This window comes from Aphis gossypii, chromosome 2 (assembly GCF_020184175.1).
Source record: "Aphis gossypii isolate Hap1 chromosome 2, ASM2018417v2, whole genome shotgun sequence".
NCBI lineage: Eukaryota > Metazoa > Arthropoda > Insecta > Hemiptera > Aphididae > Aphis > Aphis gossypii.
The window spans coordinates 8,381,094-8,398,264 of record NC_065531.1 but is presented as its reverse complement, the minus strand read 5'-3'; the positions used below and the strand labels follow the sequence as shown (position 1 = coordinate 8,398,264).

General features: G+C 28.3%; 1 protein-coding gene across 1 annotated transcript; it reads left to right on the top strand.

Moving 5' to 3' along the window:
• The first annotated feature begins 53 nt into the window (after window positions 1-53).
• LOC114124922 (integrin beta-PS) lies at window positions 54-16,922 on the top strand. Its single transcript, XM_027988367.2, has 15 exons — window positions 54-500; window positions 11,168-11,353; window positions 11,528-11,792; window positions 11,870-12,098; window positions 13,338-13,425; window positions 13,758-13,928; window positions 13,994-14,092; window positions 14,164-14,328; window positions 14,435-14,725; window positions 14,785-15,027; window positions 15,092-15,367; window positions 15,426-15,555; window positions 15,622-15,768; window positions 15,839-15,978; window positions 16,042-16,922. The coding sequence occupies exons 2-15, from the start codon at window positions 11,186-11,188 to the stop codon at window positions 16,108-16,110; spliced, it is 2,481 nt and encodes an 826-aa protein (XP_027844168.1). The 5' UTR covers window positions 54-500; window positions 11,168-11,185; the 3' UTR covers window positions 16,111-16,922.
• The last annotated feature ends 249 nt before the right edge of the window (window positions 16,923-17,171 follow it).

Sequence of the window (17,171 nt, the reverse complement as noted above, 5' to 3'; positions counted from 1 at the left end):
AGTCCGACCGACCTTATCCCCCGTAACCGCGGTCGTTGTGGTGACAGTGGTGTTGAGTACGTGGGTTGGGCTGCCCATTTTTAGAGATGCATTTTTTTTCCCGTCGTCGTTCGTCCGTCCGCCTGTGTGCTCGTGCGTCGCTGCCGTGTCAATGCGTATTCTGTACGTTTATAGCAACTAGCAAGTGAGAAGTGAGTCAAATGACCCGTTCGGTGCAGTGCATAAAATGACGTGAAGTGTTTCTAAGACGCTTATTTTTTCAACATTTTTTTTTTTTAAATTTGTAGTTCTATATATTATCAATATCCGTTGAAAATGATCACGAAAAACTATCGCCGGCACTTTAAAATACCATCGGAAGCGGCGTAAATGTGTGTTCGTCGAAGCTGACACCATTGCTCCGCCGCCGTTTATAATTAATATTAACCAAGACACAGACCAGTTACCAGTGAGAAATCACTACAGTGTGGTGCTCGTATACACTATATACACTATTGTGCGTAAGTACAAATTTTCCTTAAATTATAAGTACTTCTGTAAATGTGTAGATTGGAAATGACCATCAATATTATCAATTTTGTCATTTAAGAATGTATCTATTTTTTCTTATACCGGAAGATGATTAATAACTGACGTATTATGTACTGTTTTCAATATAATAAAATTGTTATTGTTATTGTCATTTGACATTTGACAACTAATGTAATGAAAAAATACCACAGCAACACTTATATATAAAATTATGCACACATACTTACTCTAGTGGATAGAATCTTAAAGTAATACAATTTCTAACATTTAAACCCTATTTAAAACCTATATATAGGTAGTATTTTAGTCTATATGATTGATCAACAAATATTTACATTGAATGTTTGCTAACTTTAATTAGGTACTTGTAACTATATTACTATACCTATGCATTATTACAATAGAATATCTGATAAGTAGGTAACCACCTGCATTTGTTTTTCTCGTGAGTAATTTTTTAGTAGAAATCTGATGTAAATATATTATATTTATGAAAAAGAATTGTATAAAATTAACATGGATAGTATACAATTTAAATTAATCCTTAAGGGCTGAATCAAAGTCCCCATATTCTTATAATTAAAATTTGCACATAATTATCTAGGTTTGTGTATGTTAGCACGGTTAAAATAAAACACTGCAATACAATAGAGAAGCTGGCATAAACGTTCAACATTAGATGAGATAAATCAACTAATTACTCATAGAGAGACACATAAACAATATTTATAATGTAATTCAAAATGATGATCGGTTCACAAGACACTTGCTATTTTATTAATCATTAATAATAGGTACCTAGAAGTAACTTTATTATTAGATCTTTAAAAAAATAATAAATATATAGGTTTTATTTTTTTTCTAAGTGTAAATTCTTGAATAAATAAAAATTACATACTACATCATATTTGTACAAATGTACAGTTGTATTGAGCTCAATATTATAGGTATTGTAGCTAACTGCATAAAAATATATTAATCTATTTTAAATGACAAATGTCCTAGATAATCCCATAAAATTATAGGTATATATTTTTATATAAATAAATATATATATTTGTTAAGAGGACGTTGTACTTGCATGTATTGTCTCCGTCTTACACACGTGTGATATAGACAAAATGTGTTTACGCTGTCTGAACTATCATTCGCTCTATAGTTACAGCTCCTTCAATAATTTACTTAGAACGAATGTGATTAATTCTATTGAAAAAAGAGATATCAAACTATGCCCCCTTGAAGAGATTTTTTGATCAATTTAATATATCAACCAATATTCACGCTTAAAAATGTCAGTTTTTTATTTTTTCCCTTCATTTAAAAAATAAATCAAAACATTTTTTAAAAAAACTTATCGAGGAAGCATAGAATAAGTCATGATCTTTCTACTGAAGTTAAAAGTTTAAAACCATGTTTCTATAGTATCTGTGTATTGTGTTGTGTGCATAGAGCCAAAGCTTGTTTTATACTTTCAAAATATATGTTCGACGTCCTCTTAATGTTAAATTATAAGGTAATTAAATTCCCATTTGTCTACTTTAAAGTTAGGTAATACATTTAAGTGGGAAATTTTGGGGGAAACCAAACAATAGTAGGTTTAATATATCAATAATAATAGTACCTATACTATAATTTTCGGCGCATCTGAGTTGTGTTCCAAGTACTAAGGGCTAATCGCAAGTAGTGTACTAGGTGGGTCCCAGATTTTTATAGGTACTTCACTAGTTGGGTCCTGAATTACTTTAGGTATTATACTAGTTCTTGAATATTTTTTGGTAAGTAACTACACTATACCAAAAAAAAAAAATTGTACAGATTATAGCCATTTTAGACAATGGATATTTCTATATAAATCTTTACAGACCTCTAATTAGTAATTATTAAAATGCATACCTAAGTAAATATCTCATTTCATGGAAATAAGTATATCATATTTATTACATTGATTATAATGATAAATATTTAACAAACTACTTAGGTAAAGAATTAAGATTGGTATACCTATTGTTTTTGTTATTAATTGTTTTACTAGTAATTAACCTTTTATAGTTTTATATACAATTTCTAAATCTTCTATCCATTACGAAATACAGGACAAAATGTCTATTAAGATAATGGTTTCAAAATTACCAGTTAAGGTACCCTATTATAGATCATTTATGTTGTACAGTGTTCACAATATAATATGAATATAATATATATTATTAATATAATTAATATGAAGAAATTCTTTATAAAAATAATGCTTTTAACAAAAAAAATATTATGATTAGTAAGGTCAATAATTTATGTATTATTATAATATTCATTGTATACTTAAAAGTGTAGTTTCATTATAGAATATTTAGATAAAAATTTAATTTGAATATTAATATTAATCTTTCAGTAGGCATAATATAATAATATTTAATTAATACATAATAGATAAAACTGTAAAGCTTAAAAGAATACTATCCTTGACAAACCTTTCAACAAATATGGTAAGTATTAATAATGTTGCCTGCCCTTGGATTGTATACATTCTTGCTAGGCTCAGTCATAAACAACTTAAATTATAAAAAGAACAAGTTAAAAAATTTAAGTAAATATTTAGCAAATTTCCAATCATAGAGCTTAAAAAAATTAAATTTTCTAATCATAATTTTTGGAATCAAAAACAACTTAAGTAATTATCATTAAATAAACATCCATTTAATTAATTCAAAGTAAGTTTTTATATAATATTTAAAAATAAAACACTATTATTATTACAGTAAAATACTGATTATCCAGACTCTTCAATTTCAAGGATAAGTCTGGACACTAAATATATTGGTAATTAAAACACATTAAAAATTATACATATTTATGTATTTATTTTTTATACTTGGATAATGACATAGTGACATTACCATTCGCTTATTATAAAGATTAGTAAAGCAATACAAAAATTAGATGCCAACTGATTAACTAAAAATATATTGAATTACTAACAACCTTAGATCATAATATTATATATACTGGTATATGATATAATTTTTATACATATTTAAATTAATTATACATTCATTTAAATGGCGGATCTTTTTATTTTTTTGCTCCTTTAGATAATATAATTAACATTATACTTTATTTTAATAAGTTTCATTGTTGTATAATGAATAGGTATCAAATAAAATGAAATATATAAAAATATTAATTCTGGTAATAGTGTTTAAAATGAATGTGTTTAGTTTACCATTGGTTATGATTTGTTATTGTTTTTATTATTAAGTATTAGTAAAGTATTATCATATTTGTTGATCAGTAACGATTATTAGAAATGAGATTTAGGAAATCTGGATGTATAAAATAAGTAGATTGGTACTAAATACTGTCTAGGTATATAATATGAATTACAATTTATATTGTACATAATATTATGGCAATTATATTGTTAAGTTAGAGTATAATTGCAACGGACAATTGATTAAACAATGAAATTAATACAATTTATATATTGCCTATTATTGAATATTGACTTAGTCAATATTATCATTTTAAATTAAGAAACCTTATAGAACCTTTATTATTTTTGTAGAAACTCTCCATCCCCTTTGTAGTATTACAAAATATTTTGGAATTTAAACAATAATGAATAGTATAACAAATGTTATTTTTTAAATAGGTGTTATAATTAAATTTTCCTAGGTTGGAAACACTTATAAATTCACAGGAATTTGGTAGTTCTAGTATTTACTGAGGTCTGGTGTTTTTGTAAGACACCAAAAATACCTACTATATAGCCGATACATAATGCCATACACACCAGTAGTAGACAAATACTAAATACCAGTATCAAAATTTTAAATAAAATACCTCCAGCTCACAGTTCAAAAAATCATGTATTAGGTATATTATGATTTACTCAATTAATGAATAAAAGATAGGTTAGGTTAGGTCACACTGTCACTAATAGTGACTCACCACTCACTTGTAGTATAAACAAAATAATTGCTATATGGTAACTAATATGGGTATACTTTATATTCTACTTAAAGCATTTTCACTCTTTTCGATCAAAAATGTATAATATGACCTTGATATTTTGCTTCAATTACAACATGTAACATTTTTTTAAATAACTAAAGGGTGATAATTCTAGTAAATTACATTAGTTGATCTCAGCACCATTGTGTACTCTACAATTTAAAACTATACCTCTCTTGTAATGAAACACCATATATTATAAGATATAATGATATACCTATTTATTAAAACTTCTTATTTAACTTGTATACAATTAAAATGTTTAATTGTCTTCATTTGGGCTATAGCATTCTTTAAACCTAAAATCAGAATAAAACTTAAATATTTTCCCCCATTTTATAGGCATTGGGTTTTATGAATCTAATGCATTACTATGAAGTAGGTCAAATCTATTATTAAAATAAGCTGTGTGGAAAGTAGATAATATGTTTAAGTATTTTTCTATACAATTTTTAGTGTTTATGATTATTTTATGATACCTACATTTTAAGCTATAATTATTTTATGGATATCTAAGTTTATTAAATTAATATAGGTATTATACTTAATTTCCCTGGTTTATTATCAAGGTCATAAAATATATTTAGAATTTTAATAATAAATTATTCATTTTATTAGTATTTATAATAACAAAATAAAATAATTACAAATTGGTGTTGATTAATTTAAATAAATAAAATTGCCAAATTGCCCAGTAGTACAGGTAATAGTTAAGTTGTTGGAATAAATTAATATAGATTAAAAATATCAAATATTACATATTGTTAATTAAATATATTTTATAAATTGTAACTGACTAAGAAAAGAAAAAAATCATATCCGGAGCGATTTTATTTCATAAAGTCATGGCTCTTGGAGTAGAAGAGATCTTTAATTAATTTGTGATGTGTGAAGTAAGTAAAACAAGGGAGTGGTTCAATTATTATATGCTGGATTGTTAAATGAAATATTTTGTAATAAATAAGGGTCATCAATGTAAATATTGATTAATTTATGTAGAAAAGAAATGTCAGTAGAGGTTAGAGTGGGAAGGTTTAGAAGGGATCTTATAAACATATAACCATGACAGTAAATAGTTTAACTTGAACTTGAATGATATTAACTTTAAAAATCGGTTTTTAAGCACCTTCCATAAAGTTTTAATTAGAACAATTTTTATTAAGTTCAATAAAATATAGGTTAAAAAACAGTTTACAAGTATAGAAAAATGTAACCTGTTACAAAACAAGTATTATAGTTTTAAATATCTTAGACCTAGTAATTTTTAACCAAAATCTTTAATGAGTATTTCCATAAATTTAAGTTACAATATTTTACACTTTGGGTGTTTAATAAAATATGGTGACTTATACTTAATGCCATAAGTTAGTGATAAAAGAAACTAACTTTTTATACATTTATACTGAAATTTGAGTTTTTTTTTTTTTGTTATCACATTAACATAATTATTTTGACTTGATAAACATTATATTTTGTACTAATTATAGTATAATACAGAGGCTCCTAAATTTTTTATTGTACGATCCATTTTAGGAATTTTTTAAAATTTGGTGACCCACAATATTTTATTGAATGACATATTTTTTTAGTGAATCAGTTGCTTACAACAAAAATATATACATATAATATATATTTATTTTTAATATAAAAATATAGCGTGACCCACAGTTAGGGAACTTCTGGTTTAATAATTATTATACTTTGCATTAGTTGTTTTTATTAAAACTTAGTCTAATACTTGCCATTAAACAACATCTTCAATACATTTTTTTAAATTTAAAAGTTTTTAATTTAAATTTTAAATATTGGTGTACACTTACGTTGAATATGCTGTTATGATTAGCTGTGCACCAAATTAACATAGGTCACATTGAAAAACTTTTGTAGATAAATATTGATTTTTAAAATGAAGTGTATTTGATTAAAATTATTTCACAATATACACAGTGTTAATTAATCATGTATGTTAAATGACAACAAATAAATATCAACATTGTTTATCTTATAGTTTTTTTAGTCAGCAACTCGAGTGTAAAAACGCTTGATAAGCTCAAAAATGATGCCACACCTCGATTCGTAGAGAAATTTTGCAAAAACTACAATTTTTTACATTTAAAATTATATTCTATGATAATTTAAACAAATCCAGATTTATATAAAGTGTATTAGTATAGGTATTAATGGTATTATATCTGGTACTTGCGAATTATTCTAGAAATAACTACATAACTCACTGTTTACTATGTACCTATAGTTTGATTTTATGACACATTATTATCAATCCCAAATAATAGATAATATTATACAATATGCTACTTATTTCGTTATTTTCTATTTTGTGCCTTTGATAATTTAAATTTATTATTATTGTGGACCGGTGTTATGTGAAATTGTTCTTATATTAATACATATAGTCTGTATATTACATCAACATAGTGTGGTTTTGATATTTGTTGTTAAATACGGAAATAAGTTATTGTGGGTTGGCTGGGGTTCCTTTTGCCATTTAATAATGAGGGCCCTAATACCCCCAATGATCAATAGTCCCAACCCTTCTGATAGTTGCGCTACAGTGTTGTTTATTTTGTAAAATATTAGTTCTATATAAAATAACAAATGAATATATTACCTATTCATTATTTTATGCTGTATGTATAGGATATAATATATTATTAATGTTAACGATTTATGCTATATAATGGTTGGAAATTAGAATGTTAGTCTGCTAACATATTTTTTAAATTGATAACTATTGTTATCAATATGACGATTAATATATTCTTTCCTAAAGGTTACTTACTGCAGCGGTGTCGGTAGCGTTAAAATGAGTCGGGACACAATTTTACCGTCACCACTGCAGTGTTTGGGGACCTTAATAAATACGCTTACATTTAAATATACACTGCGAGGATGATATAGATAGTGGATATGTTTAAATAGTGGTGTAGAATGTAGATAACAAATAATATTTTAAATTTTAATATGAATAAAATAACGATGCCGTTCAATCTAAATGCGATATCAAAATATGAACGAAAAGGGACTCCAGTTAATCCATTAACCTAATAACCCGCATCGTCATTCGTCAGTAGTAGCGCTTGCTGTTAGCTTCTGTTATTACATAATTCGCGCCTGCGCTAACATTAAAAGGTAAAAATAAAATTCAAAACATCGTCATCAATAGTGGTGTATTATGTATTCGTGTACCTCGTGTACGACGGTATCATATTGCCCCACTTCCGGCACGTCCCCACACATGCAAATAATATTTAAGTCTATATCGATTTGACATTAATAAGCTGTAAACGTCTTCCTAATTCGGTAACGAATAATATCACGGCCATATCGTGGGTTCTTCGGACTAAATTGTGTTTTTTAGTTTTGCGTTGGCTTGTTACAAAAATATGATATCGCATAACCGTAACACACATACTACAGTCTCGCGCGCACACACTCACTCACATGCGTAAGCACCGGATAACTGTCCATCAAATCCTTATAAGGCTGCGGCCGTTCGACTGGTATTTTTTTTTTAATTCTTGCCGTGTGAGTACGCGACAACGGTTGGAGGTAGAAAAATAGTTAGTTTACACCTCTTCGTCGTCACGACCTTTAAAGACTATTAGAGAAGAGGAAAAAACCATTCTTTTACCCCTTTCGTTGTTCACTCTCGTACAATCGTCACGTATGACGTGATCGTCTGACAGTGGTGGGGAAGTGATTATCTTGGTATATTTTTATCCGATGATTTCATTGATGAATACGCGTGCGTTTCACATGATGAATAATCGCCAACACAGTGCAATTTCCGGCTCACGGCCGTAGAGAAAGAGATAGAGCAACTTAGGGCGAGCAAAAAAAAAAAGTCAATAGATTTTTCTCTCGTTCCCTCCATTTTTTTTTTGGATAAATATAATTGAAACATTACAGTTATTGGGTACAATTAATACCTCGATTAATACGAATTGTGAAATGTATAAATTATTTATATTTCTTTAGATATATCAAAGAATGAAAGAAATACTAACATATATTATAGTAATTTTCAAAATACATATTATACTGCAGATTAAATATAAATAACATAACCTCATTGGAGAAATTAATGTAGAACGGCTTTATGGTCAGTACGCAACTTGAAGTATAGCATAATAATTAAATAATTACAGCTTGACTAATATTAAAGAATATTTTTATTTAAACACTAGCAGTGGGGTTCTAAAAGGATTCTTTCCAAATCTAGCTTTTACAGTTTAAGGGTAAATTGATAGTCTAACGATATTAAATTAGAATAAGGGCTTCGAAAGAATTGAGTTATATATGAATTATCAATGGAGTTAGTGTACTTATTGCCAAAACTACGTAGATAATATAGGTACCTATATAACCATTAACCTTCAATACTGCAAGTAAAAACTTTCGAAGATCGTTATAAGATCACAACATAAATCAACATTGAGACTCGTTCATCTTCAAGCTCTTATCAGATCAATACTGTTGAATAAAATACTTCAATTTTTGTGACTTCTGTGCTGCGAATTATAAAAAATAGTATCTTTTAATAATATTACTATAACTAAATTTCCAATGAGACCGACAACCGACATAATGATGAACTTTTCCATACTGATTAACTGCCGACTGTCGACAAGTTAGGTAGTTTATTTTGATTTATTTCTATATAAGCAATTGATAGCTAAACGTGCACGTTGTATTGAACGGATAACGTTTATACTTTTATAGGCTTAGTATCGTGTAGTTATATGTTTTAAATTTTCGGTAATATCACATATGTTATCACAACATGATTCTGTCCCGATGGCACTAAATTTTGACGGTAAAAAAACTCGTGTAATTGTAAAATAATAACTAGTTCGACGGCAGTTGTAGCAGCACGCGACCGTGTGGGAACGGACTGGTTTCCATTGCGCGCCCACGACATAAAAAGTTAGTTTGTATAGGCGTACGCGCTGCCACCTTGTCCGGACCACGCCGTCGTCGTTGCCGTCTCCCTCATACCGCCAATCCACTACCCGACCCAACCACTGTGTCATGCCGAACACATGTTCGTGTTTTTCGATCATTTGTCGGACACTGACGGGACCGGGGAAGCGTTCTGATCGCGGACTCTGCTTTTGTCGCTAAGCATTGACCTTTTCCAAGATGAACGCGACGTTTGTCGGCTCTATAGATCGTATTTGGCATGCTGAACGTCGCATATGGCCGCATCCATAAACATCGATCGCATCATAATATCTTGCAATATGCGCCGGATGGGCAATGGGCTGAGATTTTTTTGAGGGGGGGGGGAGAGTTGTGAAGGGGCCGGACCTTGGCAGCGCGGTTCTGTGTAGTGGCCGTCGACGCCGTGCAATGTTAATGAGCCATGTAAGCCAAAAGACGAGCCGCACCGGTTCGCATTCCTAATTTACAACCGAAAACTCAAAAGGTGCAGCGCGGGAAAAATAAAACGAAATAAGAAATACGAATAATACAATAATATTATGTTATTATTATTATATAAAAATAAATAATAGGTAGTATATTATGTAAAATAGTATATAGTTCTGAAAGTAAATATTAATGGAGTTTATATGACAACGTAAATGAACGTGTACCGGATGCGATCTAAGGTTCATTTCGTTTAACGTTTTCGTATTCTTCCGGAAACGATGCAGTGGTGTCTGTCTGATGAATGCGAAAATAATCGACGTTAAAATATTATTGTGAATAGCAGGTACCTAAATTCTAAAATTACTGAACAAATTATGGCCGCATATACCTATTTCAAAACATTGCGGATTTCTGTGTTTTTAGAACGAGATCCGTGCTTAATGCTACGTTTCCATATTTGGTTCTCGATCATTCTATGTGTGATCGTATTATAACTGTTATCATCCGGTACGTTATTGACGCGTATATTATACATTTTTAATTCGTATAAATTTATAGTAATGGAACATTTAATTTTATCAACAACACCAATGCCTGATGTTTTTAGGTTAATTTTTTTTTTTGTAAATTTTAAATTTGTGTTTTCTACGAATATTGTGACTACACTTTTTTAGTATTCTTAAATTTTCACTTAACGTTCCTTATTGTAATTCTTCATGAAATCGTATACATATTTAAAAGTTCAACTATGCAAAATATAATATTACAATACTTAATTACTATGTTATCCATATTATATGACGTTTAATTAGTTGCTTGTTTAATGTTTTTATATGATTTTATTTCACCTTTTAATCTTTATGACTGTTTTTTACTTAGTTTTACTTTTGTCAAACAATTTTTACAATCTTAAGTTATTGTGGTTCATACTATAGTTTCTTTTTTATATCTACTATTAAACATCGAAACATAGACACATTATTATTTATTGTAGGCGTAAAAAAGAACACACCTCTTTACAGAGGTGGAGTATTATTTTTATATGATGCTTTTTAACCAATTATTTTAATATAGTTTTAAAATATATTTTATAAAAATAATTTGGTTAAAAAATATAAGTATAAATATTTACATCAATTGTTGATTTAATAAAATGTTATTAAATATCGATATATCTATTTTAACATGTTTAACAATACAATTGATTTTCTATTAATTTTTTATTTTTTTTCAGATTAGAATTAAGTCCAAAATGAATAGAAGACTAATGATGATGATGTTAGCAATTGCCTTGTTGACACTAGGCTTTTGTTGTGCAGACGAAATACAACAGCAATTAATCAGGCAGAATCCTTGCGTTCTTAAACAGACTTGTCATGAATGTATACAAACTCCAACGTGTGCTTGGTGTGCACAACCGGTACGTTCAGCAAAAATAAAAAATCATTAGTCATTGATATTATTGTTCTTTGTTTTGTCACGTTCCAATCATAACTATTTATATTAGCAGTATTTATAAAATGCTGATAGTTACTTTTATCATTAGTTTTTCATTGCTTTATAATTTATTATACAATTGTATTTTTTATTTTAGAAATTTGATGGAAAGCGATGTTTTCAATCAAATATTAACTCTAACATGATACAATGTAGTGAACGTTATATTAATAATCCAAGAAATGAGTACAAAATGTTGGATGCCCGCGAACTTCAAAAAGCCAGGAAAAATACGCATTCTTATACTTCTAGTGTTAGTAGTTCTAGCGGTTCTTCTTCAACTTATAAAGGATCAGCATCAAGTTCTACACATGATGCTGTACAAATCTCCCCTCAACAAGTATCTCTTAAGCTTAGAATAAGTAAGTTATTTTCCGAATTATTGTATTTGTTTAATCTGTGTAAATCTTCATAATAATATTTATGATTTTGTTTTTAGACGAAGCCTATAGAATAGCTGTGAATTATGCACAAGCCGAAGATTATCCCGTAGACTTGTATTATTTGATGGACTTATCCAATTCAATGGAGGACGATAAAGAAAAATTATCCGCTCTTGGAAATTTATTGGCTGAAAGCATGCAGAATATTACCTCAAATTTTCGACTTGGATTTGGTAGCTTTGTTGATAAAGTTGTCATGCCATATGTTAATACGATGCCGAAAAAGTAAGTTAAATGTGTAGTTATTTTTAGTTTTTATTAATGTGTTTGAGTATGAGTAAAAAATTTATTTTTGCGTGATTTTTCTGGGGTTAGAGCTGATTTTCCATGCGAATTCTGTGATCATTCATATGGTTTTCGTAATCAGTTGTCGTTGAATTCTAACACTGATTTATTCTCAGTAAGTTGTTGATATAATATGAATTCAAGGCAAAACTTTGTTAATAATCTTTCTGCAAATAAATCAATGTTGTATATATATATATTATACGTGTATACGTTTGAATGTCCGCGTTGTATCTATTGCAAGTATATATTAGCGTCTATTTGGAAATTTTATTTTTGGAAGGGGGCGGGGTGGTTGATACATGTGCAAAAGATAAAAACTTGTTAAAAATAGAAAACATTAGTATGAATTATGATATGTTTTATAATAACATAATTAATATGTAATACTATTTAAATATTTTTTCTAGTGTAAAATTCCTTATTATCTAAATAGTAAATACTATTATTTTTAAAAATAATTTTCCTGAAACATAATAATAAGATTAGCTAATGGTCTTCATCCCTTCCGTACATTTCTCTGATGAAAAGTTACTTCTATGTTCCATACATGTATATTTATTAAAATTTCAAACAGTATTCATTATTATTAAACTAATCAAGATCATAATCATGTATGTGAAATCATGGATTTCCTTTTATTATATATTTTTCTATGATTTGATGACTGTATTTTTATTTTAAACTATTTAATATAAATAGATAATAATTTTACTAGGTAATCAAAAACGTTTTTGGTAATATCCTATTTTAATTGTATATATTATATTTTTAGTTAAGTTTTTTAAATAAAATACTCCCATAGTTGTATGATTTGTATAATATGTATTTGCATGACTTGTAAGTACAATATGTATGAGTTTATCAGTTTCTATATTTCAATCATAATTTATATAGTTTAAAAATAATATTCCTCAGCTTTTGTATTCATATTTGTTATATACATATTTTTATTCACGCAGTAGGCAAATAGGCAAAATATGATTCTACTTTTATACTTAAAATAAATATTTGGAGTACATTGATTTTAAATAAATAAATATTCATATCCATACATTGGTACCTATTTAATAAGACATATGATTATTGTGCACATAGTAATTTGCTATCATTCTATAATTGTGTAATTATTATAAAGCCTATTTGGTAATAAATTTTGTGTGCCTGTATAATATCCAGCTTGCTGAAGCCATGCCCTCGTTGTGAAGCTCCTCCATATGGATTTCAAAATGTCATGTCTCTCAGTCAAAACACTAGTAAATTTGCCGTAAGTCCAATGAAAACTATTCAGCATCATTAAAAATAACTGTTGACCAAACCTTATTTATGAATACTAACATAATATAATTTTGTACTTTTGACTATGTCTAATTTTCAGAAATATATTGTTACCAGAATAAATATATTATTTTTAATTGTTATTCTTAAAATTTAATTAACTTTCATCTAACACTCCCATTTTTTTAATATGATTGACTTACAGCTTATTTATGTTTCTGTTGCATGATTAATTTTATGGGCTAAAGTAGTAGTTTTGTAAATAAATGCATGTAAAATATTTGTTTGATATTTGTTTGTTAAATCTAATACTTAATTTAGGGTGAGGTCCAAAGAGCTCCAGTTTCAGGTAATTTAGATGCACCAGAAGGTGGTTTTGATGCTATTATGCAAGCTATTGTCTGTCGAGAACAAATTGGTTGGAGAGAGCGCGCCAGACGTTTATTGTTATTCTCAACTGATGCTGGATTTCATTATGCTGGCGATGGAAAAGTATGATTGACTCTTTATTGTTTAAGTTGTATTCTAAATGATTAAGTAATAAATTATATATTTAGCTTGGTGGTATTATCAAACCAAATGATGGTCTTTGTCACCTCGATGCTAGAGGTACTTACACACATTCGTCTTTACAAGATTATCCATCTATATCACAGGTAAAAACTATATTCAAATATTAATAACTTAGGTACTTAGGCACTTTTTATGATAATAAACAATGTTTTAGATCAATTCAAAAGTAAGACAAAATTCAATCAATATGATCTTTGCTGTGACACGTGAACAAATAAATGTTTATGAACGTCTAATGCAACATATTGAAGGCGCTTCAGCTGGTACTCTATCTGAAAATTCTGAAAACGTTGTTGATTTAGTTAAAGATCAGTACAGTGTAAGAAATATTTTATTTTCTAATTTATTATTACAACACAATCAATAAAATACATGCTCTTAATCTTTTTGATAAAATCTAATAAATTTATTTGATTGTATTACAGAAAATATCATCTTCTGTGGAAATGCGAGATACAGCAACTAGTGCTATAAAAGTCACATATTATTCAAGCTGTCTTGATAAAGATGGAGTGTTAAAACAGACAAATAAATGTGATGGACTTAAAGTTGGTACAAAAGTCAGTTTCCAAGCTGAAATAGAAGTAAAATCATGTCCACCTAATCGCAAAGAATGGAAACAGACTTTTCAAATTTACCCTGTTGGAATTAATGAATCATTAACTGTAACATTAGATATGCAATGTGATTGTCAATGTGAAAATGTTGGCCATCCTGTAAGTAACAAATTTATAGTGACAAATAATATAGATTAATTATTAAATATAAAATTTAGGATTATGTTGAGAAATCGCCTGATTGTCGTGGAGCTGGTACATTAAAGTGTGGTGTATGTGAATGTGATTCCATGCACTTTGGTCGTATGTGTGAATGTGATGCTAACAATAACCGCCATGCTAATGATACATACATGGTTTCTGGATGTCGGCTGAACAATGACTCGGAAATAAATTGTTCAGGTCGTGGAGAATGTAACTGTGGTCAATGTGATTGTCAAGCTAGATCTAATCCAGAAGAGGTAAAGTTGACTTAATATAAATTATTTAGGTCGATGTAAATAATAATATAAAATATGTTTTTAGAAAGTCTATGGTACATACTGTGAATGTGATAATTTCTCCTGTGACCGATCTGGTGGTGCATTATGTGGTGGTTATGGTACATGTGACTGTGGTGTATGCAAGTGTATTCCAGGATGGACTGGTGAATCATGTGATTGCCATGCTACAAATGAAACATGCATTATGGATGGTAGTGATGAAATATGTTCTGGTCGTGGGAGTTGTGAATGTGGTCAATGTAAATGCTCTGAAGAAAACGGTATAAGATATTCAGGAAAATACTGTCAAAAATGTCCAGTAAGTCATTAAAAAGATATTATTTATTAAACTATTATTAAATTATTGTGTGTTGTAGACATGTCCTGGTAGATGTCAAGAATTTAAAGATTGCATTCAATGTCTCGTTTATAAGACTGGTCCTCTATCCCCTGAAGAATGTGAAAAAACATGCACAATCAAACCAACCATAGTAAAAGTAGCTGAAGGTAAATTATGAGTAATTATTTTAATAAAAAAAAAATGTATTTTTATACTTTTTTTTTATCTTTTAGCTAATGAAGACAAAGATGAAAACATGTGTTCTTATTATGATCAAGACGATTGTCGTTTTGCATATGTTTACACTTATGATCAAAGTGGAAAGATAGTAATTCGAGCACAAGAAGAACGTGAATGTCCTCCTCAAGTTTATTTTATGGGTACATACTAAAATTAAAGTGTATAAATTGCTTTTATGCATTGTTAGTTAATTGACATGTATCATTTCAGGTATTATTTTGGGCGTGATTGGAGCTATAGTATTAATTGGAATGGCTCTTTTGCTACTGTGGAAACTTCTAACTACAATTAATGATAGACGAGAATTTGCTAAGTTTGAAAAAGAACGTATGATTGCCAAGTGGGATACAGTAAGTATTATTAAATACACAAAACAATTGTTTTTATTACATTAATATTTTTCTATTCTTTAGGCTGAAAATCCAATCTACAGACAAGCCACATCAACATTCAAAAATCCTACATATATGGGCAGATCTTAAAATCCAAATGTGTTCAAAACTACATATTGTATACTAACAAAAACTTAAACAAATAGAGTGTTTGTCACTCATTTTTAGAGCTTTTGTTAGAAAATAGAACACGTGCCATAGATGTGTAAATTATAGTAAATTAACACTTGTTTTTATTTTTACACCTGAGAGCCACGAATTATTAACAAAATTGCAGTAGAACTCAGTATCTTGTAAATAAAGATTCATTCATTGTCAATGTTTAATTTTCTGCAGTATTATTGTAAGCAAAAAAAAAAACAATTATAACTTAAACATGTTACTTAGAAACTTCCTAATATTTATTTTTGTTAAATATATTTTAATTCCTTTTCTGTATATTATTTTCTATTTTGTTAATATTTTATTTTAATATTATATTTGATGTATACATAATTTATTTTCTATTCTACTTTTAAATTAATCAACAGATCTCTGAATTTAAAATCGAGCTTATAAAATAAAAATAGGAAAAAATACACTTAAAATATTAATTATTTTTGTCTAGTCTTCCATCACAAAACCACCAGTGAATTTTGAACTTAAAAATAACTTAACTATTTTTTTTCACAATTAAAAATAATGAACATCGAATTTGTGCCTTTAATATTTATTAGTACTTACATATAAAACAGTAAATAAGTATTTATGAATAAATACTATTTAATATACATATTATTTAGTGCCTTAACAATAATTGTTTGCGTGCTAATTTTTTTTTTTGCATTTTATCATTGTATCATAACATTAACGACTGACTTTTGATTATATAATATATGAATAAATAAAAATCGTGTACAATATATTATTCAGCTTGTGTTTTTTTATTATTATTTACGTTTTTCTAAATTTAGCAGCGGTCACAAAAAAAAATAAGTTCCTACTGTTGGTAGGAAGACAACTGACAAGTGACAAGTTGTAATATTGCAACTTGCTACTCGCAAAGCTTCAAATCTCACACTGATGTCACGTGCTGCCGTGTTCGATGTCCAACTGTGTAAAAATCCCGCACAAGGCTACTCGATGCGAACCCTGCCTTACGATACCTACGT